General features: G+C 36.7%; 1 protein-coding gene across 2 annotated transcripts in view; it reads right to left on the reverse strand.

The window, feature by feature from the left end:
* Positions 1–1,767: 1,767 nt before the first annotated feature.
* LOC117409294 (trafficking protein particle complex subunit 11) overlaps positions 1,768–21,260 on the reverse strand; it is a 29,059-nt gene continuing 9,566 nt past the window's right edge. The window contains exons 5-30 of one of the 2 annotated variants that reach the window (XM_058998551.1): positions 20,075–20,189; positions 19,704–19,803; positions 19,030–19,103; positions 16,691–16,787; positions 16,185–16,318; positions 14,357–14,504; positions 13,736–13,829; positions 13,111–13,190; positions 11,977–12,055; positions 11,836–11,890; positions 11,160–11,305; positions 10,748–10,809; positions 10,346–10,478; positions 9,477–9,607; positions 8,775–8,930; positions 8,453–8,640; positions 7,939–8,087; positions 7,729–7,850; positions 7,520–7,639; positions 6,716–6,781; positions 6,292–6,448; positions 5,991–6,102; positions 5,122–5,213; positions 4,762–4,895; positions 3,292–3,459; positions 1,768–2,375 (exon numbers count right to left, since the gene is read on the reverse strand). In XM_058998551.1, the coding sequence (XP_058854534.1) occupies positions 2,337–2,375; positions 3,292–3,459; positions 4,762–4,895; positions 5,122–5,213; positions 5,991–6,102; positions 6,292–6,448; positions 6,716–6,781; positions 7,520–7,639; positions 7,729–7,850; positions 7,939–8,087; positions 8,453–8,640; positions 8,775–8,930; positions 9,477–9,607; positions 10,346–10,478; positions 10,748–10,809; positions 11,160–11,305; positions 11,836–11,890; positions 11,977–12,055; positions 13,111–13,190; positions 13,736–13,829; positions 14,357–14,504; positions 16,185–16,318; positions 16,691–16,787; positions 19,030–19,103; positions 19,704–19,803; positions 20,075–20,189 (2,951 nt within the window). In that variant the 3' untranslated portion in view covers positions 1,768–2,336. Of the gene's footprint in view, positions 2,382–3,291; positions 3,460–4,761; positions 4,896–5,121; positions 5,214–5,990; positions 6,103–6,291; positions 6,449–6,715; positions 6,782–7,519; positions 7,640–7,728; positions 7,851–7,938; positions 8,088–8,452; positions 8,641–8,774; positions 8,931–9,476; positions 9,608–10,345; positions 10,479–10,747; positions 10,810–11,159; positions 11,306–11,835; positions 11,891–11,976; positions 12,056–13,110; positions 13,191–13,735; positions 13,830–14,356; positions 14,505–16,184; positions 16,319–16,690; positions 16,788–19,029; positions 19,104–19,703; positions 19,804–20,074; positions 20,190–21,260 lie in introns of both variants that reach the window. The other variant, XM_058998545.1, reaches the window with a different exon arrangement.

The raw sequence follows: 21,260 nt of genomic DNA on the forward strand, positions 1-21,260 counted from the left end.
CAGCTCACAATGATGAGTATTAGATGGGGGAAGTGAAAGCCCCAGCCCTCAGATTTACTACCCACTGTGCCTATACCATATAGCAGGTGGTGGGAATAGTGTGTTGGGCTGAATGGCCTCCTCTTGTTTGTAAACATTCTTATGTTCTTAAAATAGTTCTGGAAATTCTGTGAATATGGTCAGATGTCTAGAGCTTTACAACTTAGCATAATTTGATAAAGCATACCCATTCTTTCTTCTTCATGTGAAGTAATTACAGAAGTCTTCTCACTACAAATGTGGCACACATCTCTCCCTAAAAACACATCATTAACATTCAAATACTAAAAATGGCAGGGATATAGGCCTATCCAGTAGCGGTCAGTAGCAAAAAATATTGGTGGAGCACAGACTATTATTATTATTATTATTATTAATAATAATAATAATAATAATAATAATAATAATAATAATAATAATAATAAATTCATTTGGCTGAATCCTTTATTCAAGTTGATTTACAGGATTTTCAATCAATAAAATATAATGTCACATGTACTACATCACACAAAGTAGCAAATGGATGCCAACGTGCAGGGGGGTCAATGTATCTTATCTAATAGAGTATGATAATCATAGTAACACTTACCGATAGTTGGTTCTCTTGTTTGAACCGGAAACTGGCACGATGGTTTTTCATTTTGGCAAATGTATCAATAACTCTCTTATCAAAGTCTGGCATTTTCTGTAACAACTCATTTTCAATGGACAGCATAGACAAAGCATTCAGTCTGTCTTGCGTTATGGTATTCCTCAAAAAGGTTTTGATTCTCAAAAAGCTTCTCTCAGATTCGGAGGTTGTCATTGGAGTTGTTATAATAATTTTGAGAAGTTTAACAGTTTCAGACAAAGATTTGTGTAGGTTATTTTCACAGGTTGATTTTAACAGGGGCAGTGCTGTGTTTCCGTGGTGTAGCTCAGTGTGTTGATACAGCACTGAAAGCTCCGTTTTTAGCTTGGGTTGGTTCAGCGTGGGGTAGTGGTTGGTGGCACTATTTAATCCTCTGTTAGGGGAAATGTGGGAAAAAATGAGCAATCCACTAGCCTTGCTGTTACTAAATGCTTCCAAAAAGTTTTTCCACTATTATAACAGCAAGAGAACATAACAAATATACTAAATGATTACTTTTCACAAGTTTTTACAAAGGAGGATATGGACAACATGCCCCACATGTCGACCTGTTCCTATCCAGTTTTAAATAACTTTAGCATAACATTATGGAAAGCCAAATTATCATTTAGAGATATCTCAAATTCATTTATAGATATCTCTAAATATTTGAAGATCTCTCTAAATCATTTCCAGATATCTAAAATACATTTAGAGATATCACAAAATGATTTGCAGATAACTTTAAATGGTGCTTTAAATGAGATATCTAAAATGCATTTTTTGATATCTTTAAATCGTTATGTCAACCGAATTAAATCCTGCCAATTTATTTTTTTGAAAGAACCTACTTTGGTATATATATATATATATATATACAGTGTTTTTGAAAATGTAAAATTTTTCTGTAAATTCTGCTACTTGTTTTAAAATAAACAGTATGAGATGATGTGTGAAAACCGTTGCAAATTCTACAATTCTGGTCTACAATTGTGCCAAGTTTGGTGCATTCCTGAATAAAAAGCACAATTTTTATAACAAAAGTAAATATCAAGAAACACATCATTGTAAAACAAAACAAAACAAAACAAAAAAAAACAACTTTGAGAACTTTAAGATAACATTTAAAACAATAGTGAGTCTTTATTAGTTTTACAGCATTTTTACACTTTAAAAATGGCATGAGACAAGAAAAAGCTAAATAAATAGGTCAATCCAAATGCTGTAAATTAAGAGTGGGTGGATTCTATTACCCAGTTACTTTTAAAAACACATAGGATGCCAAATGAAATTCTAGCAATACATTTCAATTTCCAATGTAAAATAAATACATGCACCAACCTTATTAAATTGAATTTTAATGACAAAGTACATAAATTATGCCATATTTCATCAACTTACCACTATAACAGTTTTACTATACAGGATTAGCATTAAACCCATTGTAAATTCACTCCCCAGATTCTTTAATATGCATGATCAAAGACTCGGTATTAAATATGATCAAGTAACTCGTCAATGTTTTTGCAGCAAAAGATGTTACAAAAATATGCTGCTTGTTCTTGAAAATCACAAACCAGCACACTCTAGATCAATGAAAATCTTAATGAACTAAAGTTACCATACTGATACGGAACAATTTATGGTCCATTTGACAATATGCAACAAATGTTTTCTTCTTCAGTGTTTAAGCAGCAGCAATGGATGCATCATCAACTTGTCGTCCCTGTGGCTTAATAAAAAAAAAAAGAAATTAATACAAAAATATTAAATCAGTTTAGCTCTTGCATATCTAGGTATGCCAAGACATGACAATGATCCACTTTGAAGTTCAACCTACAGCACAATTGCTTTCTCCTTAAAAGTAATAGTTGACTGAACTTGAAAGAAACAACAACAAAAATCCATTCAATACTGGCATGCTTCGACACAACTTTGTTTAAACAAACAACTTGTTTCAACAGCTGCCCTAAATACCGCTTGCAGGCATTCATTTTGAAAGGTTAGTAATGTACATTTTCACGAATTACTTCAATCCCATTCTGAAAGCCAAATGCCAGAGGGTCCATTCGAGAACAACTTGTTCAAACAAGCCATGGTCCACATAAATGGCATCAAACCATGTTTGATTATTTGAAATACAGTACATTTCCAACCTTACTACTCAGTTTTAGTTAAAGAAACATTTTAAAGGTTAGTCAAGTGCTGGCACAGAAAACCAATATGCTTGTGTGGCTTAAATAAGTTACTGCCTGGAATCTTGTGTTCTATCAGTTTTACCATGGAAGCGACAACCTTTAGAACGTCACTCAACACTGTGCGTCTCCCTATCTTGTAAAAACAGAGGTCAAAATATAATACAATAGCATACATGATATGATCAAACTTTCTTGCATCAGAAAGTAACAGCAGCAGTAGAATAACTGTTTATAAGGGAATGCTAAAATATATCACTGAAAGCTTGAACAAGCCTTGATAAGGTGTCTGGAGCAGAATCCCGGTATTGTAATTCAAAATAAAATACAAACACAATATATAGGTGTCAGTACTTAATTCTTCACTAAACAAATTGAATTTTTTTCAGAAAAAACAGAGATGGCTATTATATTGTGCATCTGCTGGTTTTCTTCTATGAACCATACCTTAACAAAGATGCGTGTGGGCAGGAAACGGCGCAAAAGCTGGCTAGTGAATCCTGGGAAGCGCAGCAGGTTAATGGTGAGCGATGGAAGGTTCTGGTATCCAGCCATGAGAGGATAGAAGTTGTACAACATTTCCTGCTTGGTGCCGGGCAGGATCCGCAATCGGACCTGGAGCAAATGGGAAGCACAGTCAGAGTGGGTCACTGCGGCAAAGGTGGTTAACGGTGTGCAGCTGCAGGTGATCAATAATCAGACAAACAACGATAATCCAGGTGCAACGAAGGTTTAATTGTTTAATCCAATGTCTAACAGCAGTAAACAATAACAATGTTAATGAAGCAATACAGCGGCGTGTATTGCTTATTTATAATCCACGGTTCATTACATACATACAAACATACAGCTTTCAGCTTGTTTGTACGCTGTACTCATAATAATCAAGCGCATGCAGAAGACAGAAAAAAAAAACTCAATCCCGTAGGACTGGCAGTGCATTTTAGAACTCACTACTCAAAGGGTTAGCCTGCGAGTAGTGACCCAGACTGTGCCTTGCCAGAGGCTCTAAGGGCAGCCATTTCTGGGTGTCTTTATAACAAATAGAAGATCTGCTTTTTCTCCCACAGCTAGCCAATCAGAAAGTTATAGGGGTGCGACATGAACACTTTAAAATGTTTGTGTAGGTGCTAGACCTTTTTTTATTATTTTCTCCCCAGTTTGCGCTGAGTCGGGAGGGCAAAGACGAACACACGCTGTCCTCCGAAGTGTGTGCCGTCAGCCGACCGCTTCTTTTCACACTGCAGACCCACCATGCAACCACACGAACTTGCGACGTACAAACCATAGGGCACATCCTACACTCCACGTAGAGCGCCTTTACTGGATGCGCCACTCGGGAGCCCCTGCAATTCAGTTTTAAGAAACTTGCGTGCCTCTCTAGAAATATACCCAGAGTGTTTTCCTAGCAACACAATGAACATAGGAAAAAGAAATAAATAAAAACTATTTGTCCAATGGGCAAACGGCAAAACTTGTTGTCCCTCACACAAATCTTCTTGTCATAGGCATTGGCAGATATAAATTGCACACCCCTGTGGTATGAAAATTTGCTTTATAATAGAATATCTTTGGTATTGATAAATTAAACACTGTGATTGGCTGAACAACTCAACTGCTCTCCATCCTGATCTCATGCAGATCCTGCAGTTCGGCTGAATTTGGTACATCAGCACAAGGCTTTACAGGATCTCTCACTGTGGCCAAACAGATCAAGATTTAAAAGAACACAATTCTCTTTTTAATTTTAAACAAACAGTTGTATTTAAATGTATGTTAGTGTTGACTAATAAAAAATGATAAATGTTAAGTTAAATGCAATCCAACCAGGCCACTCATTGCTTGCATGTCAAGTGCTGTAATGTTGCCCTAGCTTAGCATGTAGAATATACCAGTCCAAAATAAAATGAACTCTACCTGTTTGAGACCAGAGAACATGAAGGCATCACTAGGCTCCACAGACATCTCCACGTCTTGCACTAACCCGGTCCGGTTCTGGATGTGGTATTTGATAGGTAATGACTCTCGGACTCGGCCAAAAGATGGTAGATCTTTAATTACAAAAAGGAGTTTATATTAATACTTAAAGAATGTAAATACAGCTACTTTTTTGTTTATGTGTCAACAATAAAATCAACTATTTTTTTTAACTTAGTAACTAAACATATCCATAATTTATTATTTAGTAAAACTAATATTTTCAATGGGCAGTAATGTATATCTTTCCAATAAAGCCTACATTTATCTATCAGTAAGTTACATGATTTGGAAACGTACCTGTATGAACATATAGTGGAATGGTCTCTACTATGACATGTGGTAGAGTGATGACAGTGCTTACAGCAGGTACATTTTCTCTAGTAGATTTTCTGAAACAAAAACAAAGAACTCAGTCCAGTATTGTTTTGAAATAATAACACAGACAATTACTGCTACATCTTAAAACTGAAGATTGGTTTCCCTCCACACCAAAATGGGGTTGGGTTTTAGTGCAGGTTTGGATTTTCTGAAAAGCAAGTGGACTAAGACATTTAAGGGCATTAGTGGCACACAACCATTCCATTTTTAGTTTTCTACAGAGCAAGAATGTGTTTGCACAAGAACAATAAAAAAAGACACATGGTTATTTTAATTAAATCACTTATAAGTGATTTATTAATAAGTTAACACCAGTACCAATAATATCCATCTACAAGTACCTTGTTGTTCAAAAATAACAACAACATATTTTCCCTTCATAGTCTGGAAAAATATTTAAAAGAGAAAGTTTCTCACCTTATTATATGTATGCAATTATTTCAAGGGGTTATGAATTCTGTTGACCCAATATATGTTTCTTTTCCTATCTGTAAGCTCAGTTGAAATGTCGCACTGGCATATGGTTTGAATGGAATGAGGCAGTCAGAATTCTCCAGACAAGCTCAAACCCAGACAGATCTAGAGAAACATTTGAATAACTTAATATTGGAGCATCAGAACCCAGAATCACTCCCAATGACTGCAAACACCTTTTTTTTCTTAAAAACTATTAGTATGTGACCACAGTAATACTATTTTTTTTTTCCACTTTTCTTAAATGGTGCAAACGATGACAAGTGTCTTTTTTTTAGTGGCCCCTCAGGTAAGGTTTATTCTACTGCACCTACCTTTTCCAGGAGAGAACATAGTGACCTGATGCTACTCCATTTGCACCACTGGCCACTGGTGGACAAGTCAGGCAGAAACACTCACTGGCACTCTCTCCTGTCTGCAGAACAACTGCAGAGACAAGAGAAAAGAGGCTTGTTGTTAACACAAACATACTTGCATCTCAAATCAACAATGAGCACAATGTTCATGCAAAACTCCCTCTATGTATAACATACATAACCTCCACAAAATCATAATAACAAAAGCGATCTGTAACAGACTTGGTTATCTCATCATGTCATTTTTGTTGAACTGTACCTTGTTCCACTTGAGAGTCCAACTGATCCACTGCTGCCATAGAAGGTGCCAGTTGAAGCTCACTGGAGACCAAGTTGAGAGGCCATGGAGAAGCACTCAGGATATCAGTCATTAGGAGGAAGGGGATGTCTACATACACTCGATCTAGATGTTCAAACTACAGAGGAAGAGATTAGAAACCACTGTGAACTTTCCTTTATCAGCGTGTTTCTACCTGTGTTAACTAATACATCACTCTCCTTCAACATGTACTGGATATACCCTTGCAATACTATCCCAATGCTTTTTTAGTGTATTGCTTAAAACAGTGTGCTGAACTACTTACAGAAAGCGAATTCATGTAAAGGGAAAACATGTTTTTTTTAAAGGAAAATGTTCTAAATTACAATACAACTGAGTCAAATGATCTATTCAATGCACTCACCTTTGAGGAAACAAACTTCACAGCTACTTCAAATGGGACAACGGTTTCTATGTTAACAGTTTCATCCTAAAAAAACATAAAACATTAATATTACCTTTACTGAATATTTCAAAGACAATCATTTAATTTACACTTCAATTAAAGTATTTTCCTCCCAAGGAAAAAATGAGAAATAAAAAACAAAAAGGTAATTGTGACCAAAGGACAATCAAGCCTTAAAGAGTAAGTAGAGGGTTCTTAAATATAGCGTTACACGTCCCCACATGTTGCTACAACTGTTTAAAAAATGTAATTGTAATTTTTCTTTTCATTGTTAACAGCTTTACAACTTTTCACACTTACAACTTTAAAGTCGGTTTCAAAGTGGACACTCTAGTGCACTGAGTTTTGAGATCTGTCCTCTAAATCACTGCAGTAAGAGCGATTTAAAAAAAATGGATTGTTACTGCTGTGTTACCTGTTTGACAATGTGGGCAATAATCCTAACACTATCAGTGCACTAGAGCTGCCATTTTGAAAAGAGCTTTGAAACAGACTTTAAAGTTGTAAGTGCAAAAAGTTGTCAGGATGTTAACAATGAAAAGAAAAATGACAGGTACGTTATTTAAACAGTTGTAGCAAATTAGAGGTATTGTTGGTTTAGTTCACTTTTTTGTTTTGCTGCGATTATAAAAAACAAATTGGTTAAAAAAATAGGTTATAAAAATAAATAAATCACCCATTAAACCAGTTTTATGCAGCATACAATGCTAGTACAGAGCAAAACTAAAAATGAATGAGACAAAAAAAAAATCATTAATATACCTTATGACACTTGCAGACAATTTCTTTATCTTCTACAGTTGTGTTCACTGCATAGGAAACGTGGACCAAGAATATTCTTGTTCCTGTTGTTCCACAGCGGACATACAATGATTTTTCAACCTGCAGGTGAATAAAGTTAGAAACATTACATTTGAACTGATTGATTCTGACTATTAGCGATCAAGTTTTTAAAGTGTTTGTTATTTTACCTTCTGTCCTGGCTGCAGCTCTCCAATAGAAATATCAGGCAGCAAAGCAGGATGGGAGTCATCACACATTTCAGAGCCATTTAAAGTAACATAGGTTGTCTGTGTCAGGTTAGCATCTTGACCTGAATGAATAAGGTTTACATTGCCTTTAGTTTCAATAAAACCATTCAAAAATCAGGTTAAACTGTTGTTTAAGCGGAATTCACAGACCTGGTTTAAGGCCGGCTGTAAGCTTGACATCTTTAGCAACAGTGTCCTCCTGGGACTGGATGCTGACCACCATCCAATACATTTCATTGGTCAGTGCCGGAGGTTCATGATGAATCTGCACAGAAATCCTTGGAACTCGGGAAATTACCCTAACAGGTAGAGCAGGTCAAATAGTCACATACTGGTCAATTACATGAGATGCTAAAATTAACAGTAGTCGGTATATAATGAATTTCCTTTATAGTAGTTTGTAACCAAGTGCTGCAATCGGCAGAAAATAATTCCAACCTATACAATTGTACTATTTATCCTCATCACACTAATACCATCAATCAATCATTTATATATAATACGTATATATCCTTTTCTAAACACTTGAAGGTGTTCACTACTCCCTTGCTCAGGTGGTTGCCTGCCTTCCCACGTATTGGTATTTATTACAAATGCAAAGGACCAATGCTTTACATGATAAAAGCATTTAGTCTTTTTTGTGGGGAGGGGGCTAAACACTCACATTGTGTTTGCCTGGACTGAGACTGTGTCCCAGTCCACCTCGTTCTCAGTAAGCCGCGGTCTGCGCTTGAAGGAGCGAGTCGCCTGCAAAGCCTCCTGGGAAGAAGCTGCGTCTCCACCTGCTCCACGCCAGTTTATAAGCACACACCTTCCGTTTTCACTGCCCAGCATCAAGTCAACTGCAGTGATCTGACGGACAGAGATTAGGTACAGTGTTACTGGGGTTCTGTCATGGGGGTAGGGGTCATTAGAAATGTATTTGAGAGATTATAGATGTTTACAATCCATTACCTTTTTTTTTGGCCATCTATAATGGTATTTACCTCAATTTTCTTTCCCACATCTTCAGTCCTTGCCACAAACTTAAAAGTGTATTTTCTTGTTTTCCTGGGGACCAGGCACATGTTCCCTTGTGCCGAAGGCTCTAGGATATCAGTTGACTGACAGGGTTCCTCAACCACACAGTACTGGTTGTACTCCTGACACCAAAACATAATCGGAGTAGATTAGAGCTGGGTTTATTTTATATTTAAAAAAAATACTGTATTGAAGTAAAAAATTGGTCCTGATTTTATAAAAATGTGAACAAGATACTTGGTTGCCCTAGAATTAATTAGCTTACAGTTTTAGTTCTTGGTCGTTTTTTTGCTTTCAGAAAAAAAATAAAAATAAAAGGACAAACTTTGTTCAAAATAAGGCTGTTGAGGTTTAAACCTTTTCAAGATTATGTTTATATATATATATATATTTTTAAGTTTTAAATGACGATTTTATATTTATCATCAATTCTGCATATTTTTCAATCTCAAAAAAAAATATTCTGAGACCATGAATACAAATATGTGCCAGTCTTAAAACTTAATGTTTAAACCTAATATTTGTCTTAAATAAATACAGCTTTCCATTAGGTGATTAACTTGTTTATACATTGCCAAGGCAATATGCATGTCCAGCAACATCATTCACAGCTAGGAATTTGTAATTCATGCACTGCAAACAATAACAACTTGGATATTTTGAGTTACCTGGTTATTAAAGCTCACACAGAGCTTAGAGAATCTGATAGGGTGAGGGCAGTCTGTCTTTAAGTAAACATGCAGCTGAACAGGAATGTCAACATGGAAACTTGGATACAAGAACTTGGCTTTGCATTGCACTGTAATTAAACAGAAGTAATAGGAAATTAACAAAAGATTTATTCTGCTCAAGTAAAGAAATCACATGGTAGTTAAAAGTTACAAAAACACACTCTCACTGAGAATGGTATGTTGACCATACCACATCTTTGGGAAGCTACTCCAATAATCTTTATATACAGTATATAAATAAATAAATAAATAAATAAATAAATAAATAAATAAATTGTTAATTAATTAACATCTCTATGCAGATTTGCATGGAAATAATGTTTATCCAAAGAGTTATGTACCATGTAATAGTTCCAAGTAATCAAAAATCAATGTAACAAAGAATAAAAGATACATCTGTAAAAAAATGTTGTTCTCAAAAGTACTTTAAAAATGCCTTGAAATGTTTATGTAATAATAAATAATAATAATATCTTTATTTTTATATAGCGCATTTCATAGTGGACCACCATCACAAAGCGCTTTACAGAGGTAGGCTGTGAACTGTGCATTATATGCAGAGTCACTTACAATAGGACAATGATTTAACATCTCATCCGCAGGATGGAGCACAAGGAGGTTAAGTGACTTGCTCAGGGTCACACAGTGAGTCAGTCAGTGGCAGGGGTGGGATTTGAACCAGTGACCTTCTGGTTACAAGCCCTGGATTTTAACCACTGGACCACACTGCTTCCTTAAATGAGAAAGAATTTGTAAATATGCAAATTACCCCGTGCATTTTTGGATTAAAACACAGCCCTGCTCACCAAAAGGTACATAATCCTGCACTTCAATGGTGAAGTCATTGCTTCCTGCTAGAGAAACACGATCCGTCCAGAGGCTCTGTGCTGCTTTCACAGCAGACGAATCACAGTCCGGTTCTGGGTCAGGACACTCGTTCTGTAGATAAATAAAGGAAGTCTTAACTAGTGTTATGGGAATGTGTATTATATGCAGATTTACACCGAGTAGAGAGGAGAAATTGGGAGTGAAGATTCTAGATTTCTAAAGGCTGCATTGACTACAGCTAGAATTAATATTCAGTGATTGTTTTACAATATCACATTTAAAAAAAATATATATATATATATATATATATATATATATATTATATATATATATATATATATATATATATATATATAATTTTTTTTTTTTTTTCAACCTACCATCAACACTTTTATTACATTTTTTTCAATGCGAGATTTCTGGTCCTCTCGAAGGGTGGAAGCTGGGTTTTAAATAAAGGAAACCAAACAATAACAGACAGTTACACCCTTCTTCCGATTCACAAAGGCATGAAAAAACATGCAATTTAGAACATTCTTGTAACAAAGACTGAGATTGAAACTGGAATAACTAGAAGTGTCTCTAACGGGCTCCAATTTAGAAACGGATACCATTTACAGGCTCTGTACTAAATATGCATTTGTATGATTAGCTTAATTAAATCGTAATTTTCACAAAGAAAGGGGATAAAAAAAAGCATTTGTTAGCATGTTAGCACTGTTGCTTAAGTAAAACATAACAAAAACACAAACATAACAAGCCTTATTGTCTGCAGTCCCAAACAAAGGATACCCCTGCCGATGAGCTCCAAAGAGTAGGTGATATAGTCCTTCACCTGTCCCATCAGGTAGGAACACTTGAGAGCTGTGGTCAGGATGGAAGTCAACAGAGTCCACCACCGTTCTGTACGGTAGTCACACATCACATAGTCTAGCAATCTTGAAAGAAAGAAAGAAAGAAAGAAAGAAAGAAAGAAAGAAAGAAAGAAAGAAAGGAGACAAAGCATGGATTTTAATGCATTAATTTTCACATTATTGAAAAGAAACAGAAAAATTATGCTAAATGCTTTTTATTCAAAATGCTTAGGTGGTAAACCACCATTTACTGAAAAGGTTTAAATCAGGGGTGTCAAACTCCAGTCCTCGAGGGCCACAGGGTCTTCTGGTTTTCATTCCAACTTAAGCTCTCAGTTAACATAATTGATCTAAATATTTGCTGAATTTGACATATTTAATATTTTTCAAGGTCTTTTACAGTTGATGTTTTTAAAAATGCACTTGATTCAAGGTACACTACCTAGGAAACATTTTGAGGCCTGAAGAGAGGCCCTCCAGGAACTGAGTTTAACGCCCCTGGTTTAAATGTCTATGCTACCAATTCTAGTTTTAGAAATGTAGTTTTTACCCCATTGTAACACTTCTGTTGTCCTTACAGTAACTATTGACGAAACCCAAATGAATCAACTTACTTCAATGCCTTAGTATAGTCTTTTGCATGATAGTATTCTTCACCCATCTGTACCACTGAAGAAAAAAAAAAAATCTCTTTAAAAATGTAAAAGGTAACAAATTATCCACTTTTATTATCTTTTATATAGGAAGATACTTACTCAAGTGGCTCTTCATTCTTGGACACTTATACTTCTTGAACTGAGCTACAGCATTACTTAGGAGAGCAATTATGAGTTCCTGAAAGAACATTTATAATTTATTACTTAGCAGACGGCCTTATCCAGAGTGACTTACAGTTGTTACAAAATATCACATTACAGATAAGAGCAGTTATAAGTGTAGCAAGGCAGGAAAGGGGTTAAAAATCCTCCCTGCCAAAAACATGTGAGAATGTGGCTGTTCCCAAACAAGATAACTGGTGTTATTGGGAACAGCCACAGACTATAAAAGAGAGATTGCAGCTCCATTAGAGAGATTACCAGGGAGCTGGGAAGAAAGAAAAAAAATGGATTGTGTGAAACCATAGTGTTTTGGTTAAAACTGTGTAAAAAGTGTTTGTTTGTATGTCAGGTAAACGGCTTAGCCGTCCTTCGAGTTAGTCAGGGACCTGAAATTGTTTAGTAAGTGCTCAGAAGAGCTAGGTGTTTGTTTTGTTTATTTTGTTTTTGTTTATTTATTTGTATTATTAAAAGTGCTCATCAGCGCTAAAACCTACAATTTCTGTGTTGGGTCTAAGTTTTTAAAGGGGGCGAATGAACAAAGTGAGTGTAATTCTGTTACGTAAAATATAATAAAAAGTCAGTACTAAATAGGAGCGAATTCAAATAAAAGAATTAAAAACAAATACAGTAAATAATCAGAAATCATCAGAAATCAATAATATATTTATAACAACTAAGTGAAAACCAAAAATATGCTATGAAACGATGAGGGGTATTACTCATGTTACTTGAGTAATACCCCTTCCCAAACACTTTGGGCCATATTTTCAAAGTATTTACTCCAGTCTTGATTAAGGAGAACATTCTATGTAAATGTTATAAAACCGAGAAGCAAAAAACTCTTAAAAGACCTTGAATATTACTTCAGCGGTTTGGTTCTAGTTTTGTAAAACCTTTCAAAAATAGACTGGAGAACAGCCCCATATTTTCAATCACTGATCTTAGTCTCTGTAAGTCGCCTTGGATAAAGGCGTCTGCTAAATAAACAAAATCTTCAATATGCATTGTAGCTCAATGTATTGGTTTTGGTTGAAAATGGGGGGAAAATACAGATGAATTAGGAATACTTACAGAGTGAAGAACATCTCTTTCTTTACGCTGGAGAGCAAGTATACCTCCTTTTTCCTTCTCAGGGTCTGGGGGATCAATACCTACAAAGTTTAATTTAAAATCCATAAAACAAATCGGGAGCCCAGTCTGTGTCTATTGTCTTGCCTCAGCTCAATATTTATAAATATCACTTTTCTTCTTTATTACAGTACAGGTAAATATTTAATATCAAATAATAATTTCATATTGTTTATTAAACTAAAGTTTGTAAGACACTTGATAATAATAAAATTGTAAGAGGATTTATCTTGCTCTTACAGCCATGTCTACCACCAAGGTTCCGGCCATCACAATCTGCCAAATAGTTCTAGAATGAATTTATGATCATCACAATATTCTTGCTCCTCTATGGAACTGACTTCTATGGGAGAACAATGCTAGTTACACGCCTCAAGAGCATTTTCTTTTATTTGTTTCTTTACCTATGCTGACATCTAGTGGCATAAATACAAGACTCCAGTATAATGGTTAATTTGCAATTTTCTCAGCAATTTTTTTAATAAACATTATACTTTTCAAAATAATACATTTAAACCTGTCAAGAATGTAATTGGCTCATAGTTCAATTAATCACATTTCTACCTACTTTGGTGTCCCTGTCTCCATGGTCTTTGTCCATAGAAATCGAGTGATCCAGCGGAGGTCTCTAGAGGGTCAGGACTGGGGTAGTTGATGGACGGCTACAAAGAAAGAAAAATCATGAATAAATAAAGAAGCCTTTACCAATCACTATGAGTTAGCTTTCCTATACCTTTCCTAACCGTGCTACTCGAGAATCATAACAATCTGACTGCAAGTATAATGCTATAGTTTTAGTTGCAGTGTTGTTAAACTGCAGTCTCATTATACTCTGTGTTTTACCAATTTAATGCACATTCAAAAGAAATGGTCATTGGACATGTTAGCATCAGTATGGTAAATCATTCATTCGGTGCCGTTTGCGATTAAGAATGTAACACACTACTCATGAAGAGAAAAAACAAGACAATCCAAATAATACTGTATAGAATTTCAACCGTTTTCAAAAACATATATATAAAAAAACGAGCTTGTGAAACAGCACCTCTGAACATATGTCTGTTATATTTATGTATGACTTTATTATCAGCACTGAAACTTTATTCTTCCCCACTGAAGTCTGGTGTGACAAGCTAACAGTAAACACCTTCACCACCACAAGCACTCCTAGCTATATCATCTGACTTACATCGTGGTAGCAGAGCTGGTTAGCCTGCTGCTTCCGTTCCTGTGCATAATAAGCAGCCTGTTGATAGTAAAAGCCGGGGTTTTGAGTCTGGATAGCCGTTAGACCTAGCTTTATAGCTTCATCAAACAAATCACCAAATGACTGGAACCTGCAGAAAGTACAAACAAGTGTTGTTTCTAAATATCCTAAGTGGTTTATTACTTGAGTCTAGCTCCATGAACATATTTTTTATTGTACTAAAAGTCAGTAATAATGTGAGTTGTTTCATTTGAGCACCTACCTCCTGACTGTACATTGTTGGATGGATCCTGAATACATTCCCACTGACCCAACAGTATATATTTAGATTTAGTACAATTTCATCACTTCAGGTATGGGACATTCCACATTAGCATTATAGAATAGCGTTACAGTGGTTAGTAACCTTTGAAGACCTAGAGCCTGACCCCCTTAACACTAGAAGCCTCGCGGCAGTCATTTTGGCGGTTTTTGGTTTTAAAATGTAATTTTCTCTAGTCATGCAACACATATGGAGCTGTGCGTTCATGTACCTTTCTGTCCGTATGTATTGAATATTCTCACAAAGCATGAAACGCGGGAGTGCAGAAATTATACCTAAAAGCCCTGGGAGCAGTCACATTGACAGCCACACAGAAAACAGTTGTATTTTGATTATACAGAACGGTATTCTACTTTATTATTTTTATTTACCAGTCCGCAGTGTGTTTAGCAGTAATCAGTTTAGTCTCTACTCTCTGCCTGACTGAATGACTGAAAGTCTATTGTTTTCAAATCAGCCTTTTGAAGGCTGGCGCCTGTTTGCCAGCTATGCTGCTTTTGTCAGTCAATTAGCCAGGGGGGCTAGTGAAAATAAATACCAGAGACTGTAGAGTTTTACAACTCAACAAAATATGAAGTTGATGTTTTGAATCAGATGGCACGGAAGTATTCTGTGAAAGCTGGCTCCCAACGGTGGTCTGTTCAGTTGTTTTACAATGTATTGGACCTAGCAGCCAACAACTCATGGGTACTTTACAAAGAATGCACAGAGAAGAATTTACCAAGGAGAGAATTTATTTTACAGTTAGCACAGCAACTCCGCAAAAAGCATCTGGAACAGAGGGAGACTGCCAAGCATGTACCCACAGCTGAAGCTGGCAACCCCTCTGAGAGCCAGCAATGCCAGGTTGGCAAGTGCAATAAAAAAAAAAACTCCGGACAGCTGTGTCCTGTGCAGGAAGGCGGCATGGAGAAGCGCATTATCTGTGTTGATTGTGAACAGCCTTAGACTCAAGGTAAAGGAATGCCCTTTTGTCGAAAATACTTTTTTTATAACTTCTTATAACGTTGTTCAGTTGCTTTTGCTCATCTGATAATAAACCGATTGCTGTTAAAAAGTTAAAAATGTATTGCTATCGTTTCAGTTTTATAAATATGTATGTTGTAAACGATGTCTGTTCAGATGTTTATTTACATTTTCTTGTTTTGATTTGTAAAATAAATGTTCATATATATATATATATATATATATATATATATATATATATATATATATATATATATATATATATATATATATATATATATATATATGCGCTTCGGTTGTTCAGATGTTTATGTGACATACTCATTATAAAAAAAAAAAACGAATTACATCCGACTGTTTCTCCTTTTGTTATACTATTTACAGTGTTTTGAATACAGCCGTCAGAAAGACTGCTGTGGGGCTTCTGGGTATGAGTATATCTCCGGTCCTTCTAGTGTTAAAATGATCTGTGCCATGTTAGTTACAATGGGCATTTTGCAAGTGATGTGCATCTTGTCTTACTGTTTGGACATCCAAGCAGCATGTTCAAAGGCAAGCTCGGCACTCCCTATCTTTTTCTTGCACAGGTCAATGTGCTTCCGAAACTGGGCAATGGCATCCAAGGGAGTGTTGTGCTGGAAACAGAGCCTGCATATCTGATACAAAAAACAAAATCATTACAAAAATGATTTACCACACATACTGTATACTACTTAGAACTTTCAAATCATTAGAGTACCGATTTTACAAACTTACTGTATGTCTTGTTTTACAATTGCCTGTGAAAACAAGGTCTTGGGACCATTTACTCTTTTTAACTCAATGGACCAGATCTGATCTATGTATTTACACCAAAACGCAATAATTTTGTTAAAGTAAAATCTGATAATATTACATTATGTTGTGTGATAATTGTTTTTTAACTTTCACAAAAGTTGGCAATGCTTATGCTGGTCTGTATTGTACAGTACTAAAAACAAGGGAGCTTTTGTCAACTGAACTGAAGGAATTAATCTTGCTTCACTCACTTTGTAGTTAATAAACCCAGCCATGTTCTTTATTTCCAGCATGTTGGTCTCATGGGCTCTCAGCTCATGTACTAGGTTATAAGCAGTTCTGTAATATCTATTAAAATACAATGGAAAGAAAATTATGGGGGCAGGTTTCAGATTATTCTTTTCTGACAAAAAACATATTAAAAAATAATGCAAATTACAATAAAAAACAAACATACACTGTAGATATAATACTGCATTCCTTTAAAAATCTCTCTCTCTCTCTCTCTCTCTCTCTCTCTCTCTCTCTCTCTCTCTCTCTCTCTCTCTCTCTCTCTCTCTCTCTCTCTCTCTCTCTCTCTCTCTCTCTCTCTCTCTCTCTCTCTCTCTCTCTCTCTCTCTCTCTCTCTCTCTCTCTCTCTCTCTCTCTCTCTCTCTCTCTCTCTCTCTCTATATATATATTACACACACACAGTGCTCCCTCGCTATAATGCGGGTCTCGGGGGACACACAATATAAGCGTTAGAACCGAAGAGCGTTATAAACGGGGGAGGGGGTGGGGGGCGCCGCGGGACACATAACAGGACACATCTGACTAAAATACAACATAAAATAACTCCCTCTCTACAATGAGCATATAGTAACTTTCTGTGAATTAACCATGCATAAAGCACCATGTAATCAACGCTATATTTTTTATAGAAAAAAAAAGGTAACATTCCCACTCGTGGATCATTTTAATTATCACTTTTTAAACTGTATTATTATTATTATTTATTTCTTAGCAGACGCCCTTATCCAGGGCGACTTACAATTGTTACAAGATATCACATTATACATTATTTCACATTATACAGATATCACATTATTATTATTTTTACATACAATCACCCATTTATACAGTTGGGTTTTTACTGGAGCAATCTAGGTAAAGTACCTTGCTCAAGGATACAACAGCAGTGTCCTCCACTGGGGATTGAACCCACAACCCTCCGGTCAAGAGTCCAGAGCCCTAACCACTACTCCACACTGCTGCCCTATGCCCTAAACTGTAAATAGCCTGGTTAAATGGCGGTCGGGAGTTCAGTTCGAAGCGACAGACATGCAAACCAAGTACGAGAAGGAGAGCGGGTCGGGCGAGGGGAAGAGGGAATGGGCTCGCCCCAGGTTCGGCTGCCGGAGCTGAATAAGATGTGTGTGTTATAAAGTGCCAGTGCAGCTTTTCTTCAGTTCAGATACTGTATCAAAAGGGAGAGACAGAAACGGAAGTTAGACCGAGTTGTTTACAGGTTGAACACCGGTACTGTATTTACTATAGAAATATTGCATGAATCACTAGTATAGGGAAATGGGGGACATGCTGTAGGAGCTTTATATCCGAGGCGCGTTATAACCGAGAGCATTATAGCGAGGGAGCACTGTATATATATTAGGGGTGGGCACCAATATCGCAACTTTGATATGATAGTGATATTGTTCGATATTGATAATTTCCAGATCGCGATACCGAGGAATTAAAAAACTAATTCACATACACTCAGAGACATACTGCTAAAAATACATATGCAGAATAATCAAGTTTATTTTATATTAAGATACAACAAACCCTATACATAGCAATCATTGTCAGTCTCGTAGACAAACACCATACACTAAAGTATTATTTAACCATTTTATTCCATTGATTGACGTTTAGGTACCAAACACTATTTGCATGCTCCAAAAAGCACTACTGGCATTATTTGGAGAAAAGCGCTTGCGTTAGCGGTTCATTGCATTTTGTTCGTGTGATTACTTATGCTATTATTGTATTTTTAAAATGTGAACTTTCGGTATTATAAATGAGATGTACTTTTAAAACATCAAAACATGTCTCAAATTAATGCAACATTCAGCATGACACCATACTTAATACTTTTAGAGGTGTCCTGAGTCAGCATTTACACTCAGAGCAGCTGAAGATTCAATTACTTCCGGATTGGCTAGAAAATGAACAACCCTGAAGTCTGTGTGCAGTGAAGTACGGAAATGTTTCGGTTTTGAGGTGGCTGATGATGGAATAGTAAAACAATATAACAAGACCTTGTTTTTCTCCACGGTTTTTGTGAAGCAAAGCACCACTAAGTTAAAGTAAGTTATTGCTTTTGTAAATATGTGTTAATGTCTATATATGTTTCATATTGCATTGTGTTCTTATATTTTTTTTATAATTGTATATTGATATCGAAATACCGTGTCCGATATCGATATACAATTTTCATATTGTTGCCCACCCCTATATAGTTTTTATCTACTGTACCTATCGATCTATGTATATTTAGAAACTTCTATCTTATAAATTATTATGAAAGTTTAATCAAGAAGGTACTTACTTAAGTGCATTTTGTGTATCCTGCTTGAGTTCGCTGAAGAATGCGATCTTGAACTGATGTCTGACAAACAAAAGCTGCAATGCAACAGTTTTGATTAAACAAAAAATAAATACACCTTTTTTGAGGCAAAGGGGACCCCAACGAGAACTTTTCCATGCATATCTACAATAAACCGGGCTCCCTGTGTCCACTGTGCGGGCTTTACAGGAAATATATAAAAAGATGATGCCTTTAGGCAAGTGCCTACTGAAGCAAAGCATGGCTTATTCTGAATGTGCAGCATGCATGGTAGGACATTTTAGAAAGTACTAAGATCTTTAAACCCTTAGCTATGTACGTAGAGCTGACTATGCTGTAAATTAAATGTGCATTTCTGAAACCAGTCTAACATGTATATGACACCTCCATGTTGTCCAAATGAATTGGTTCCATTGAGACACTGTTTGAACTTTAAATGCTAAAACATGGCACAAAGTGATCCATGTTCATGGTACTGTTTCAGTAAGTGTTGACACTGCTGCTACTTCACAATGTTAGCAATAACTCTTTAACAGTTTAAAATCTAGACAGATAGTTAGGCAACATAAAAAAATGTCAAGAAGAAGAAAATGCAATATAATTGAATGTACAGGGTCAACTTCAGGTAACTGTATTCAAACTTGTCTTGTAGTGACCTGGTGAGTTGTTTTATTCAGAAATTCTTTATGCGATTTCACCCTCCTTAGTTCAGTATAGTAATAGGTCTGAGCATGTTCGTAGAAAGCGTTCTCTAATCTGCAAAGAAACAATTGAAGGCAAGTCAGTGAAAGGAAACAGGAAACAACTGCTTAATTTCTGTGGCTATAAGCAAAAAACCCCGAAACACACATACACTAACACAATTTTAACAATGTGCTGGATGCAGGACTCGATCTCTGTTTGGGTGCATACCTAAACACAAAGTGACTTAATGGCTTCATGCAAAGTGTACTTTCACGTGTAATCCTACATTTTCCACATGCTTCGGGAATGAAAAAAAGAACCAAAAAATGTAAGTGTAGCTCACCTAATAATATAACCCACAAGATGATCAGTGTGTGGAAGGACAAAAAGAGACTTTCCTGAGAGATCACAGGCATTACATAGAGCTGCTGCCCTTTCAGAGGCAATCAGGTCCTCACCTATTGACACCAAGGAAAGGACACAGATAACTGGTCTTTACGGAAGGTAGAGAACAATAATGGCTGAAAGCTAAAAATGCAGTGTATTATACAACTCATGGAGCCAAGCCAATATGTGCAATGTATAATATATATATATATATTGTAAAAGATTCGCACCCACTTGGGTTCGTTGCCCCTTTAAGAATCGACCCGGCACACAGAAATGGATTTTTTCAAGCGCGTTTGCGCTATTTTTTTTAATAAACAGGAAACAAACAAATACAAAAATCAAAATAACACCTAGCTCTTCTGGAGCACTAACTCGACTTTCAGGAAACACCCTGACTAACGCGGGACAGCTAAGCTGTTTACCCGTCTTCACAACACACTGGTTTAAACAGCACTTACTTTCTTCTCTTCCTTTGGCTACTCGGAGACAGCGCACCTACTGCCTCCTTCCACTCAGCAGCCCCGAGCAGACTGCTTGCACTCCTTTTAAACTTCCGCACCTGGATCTAAATTTTAATAATGCCCAGGTGCGGATAATAATTAATAATCAAACAATTAAACCAAACAATAAGCAAATCAATTGAAACAATAAAGCAATACAAATCCAACAAAAAGGTGCATTCCCACATGTTTTTTTCCTTGCAGGGAGGTTTTAACCCCCTCCCTGCCGTCTCTCACAACCCGCTATATTACATATCCCCCCCCTTGTCTTTCCAAGACACCGGCCATGAGACGGCCACCTCCTCCCCTAAAACACAACCACCCACCCTCGAGTCCATAAATGTCAATTTTCGCCCTCCTCCACGGGCGAACTCGAGGGTGGATCGGTCCACGTCCTGGGTCAGCCAGGTAGGGACCGCGCACCGGCGACGAGGGACCCCACCGGTTTGTCAGGGGCGACCGGCACGACAACCGGGGCACTGGAGGCTGCAGTAGCGGGCAGAGGTCTGCAGCTGGGACCCAGTGCAGCGACGTCCGGTCAGCAAGGGGGAGCGACGCAGCGACCAGGGGGAGCGTACGCGACGTCTGGGAGCAGCACAGCGACGTCTTAATGTCCGGGAGGAGCGGAGCAGGGGACCA

Source organism: Acipenser ruthenus, chromosome 2 (assembly GCF_902713425.1).
Source record: "Acipenser ruthenus chromosome 2, fAciRut3.2 maternal haplotype, whole genome shotgun sequence".
NCBI classification, from domain to species: domain Eukaryota; kingdom Metazoa; phylum Chordata; class Actinopteri; order Acipenseriformes; family Acipenseridae; genus Acipenser; species Acipenser ruthenus.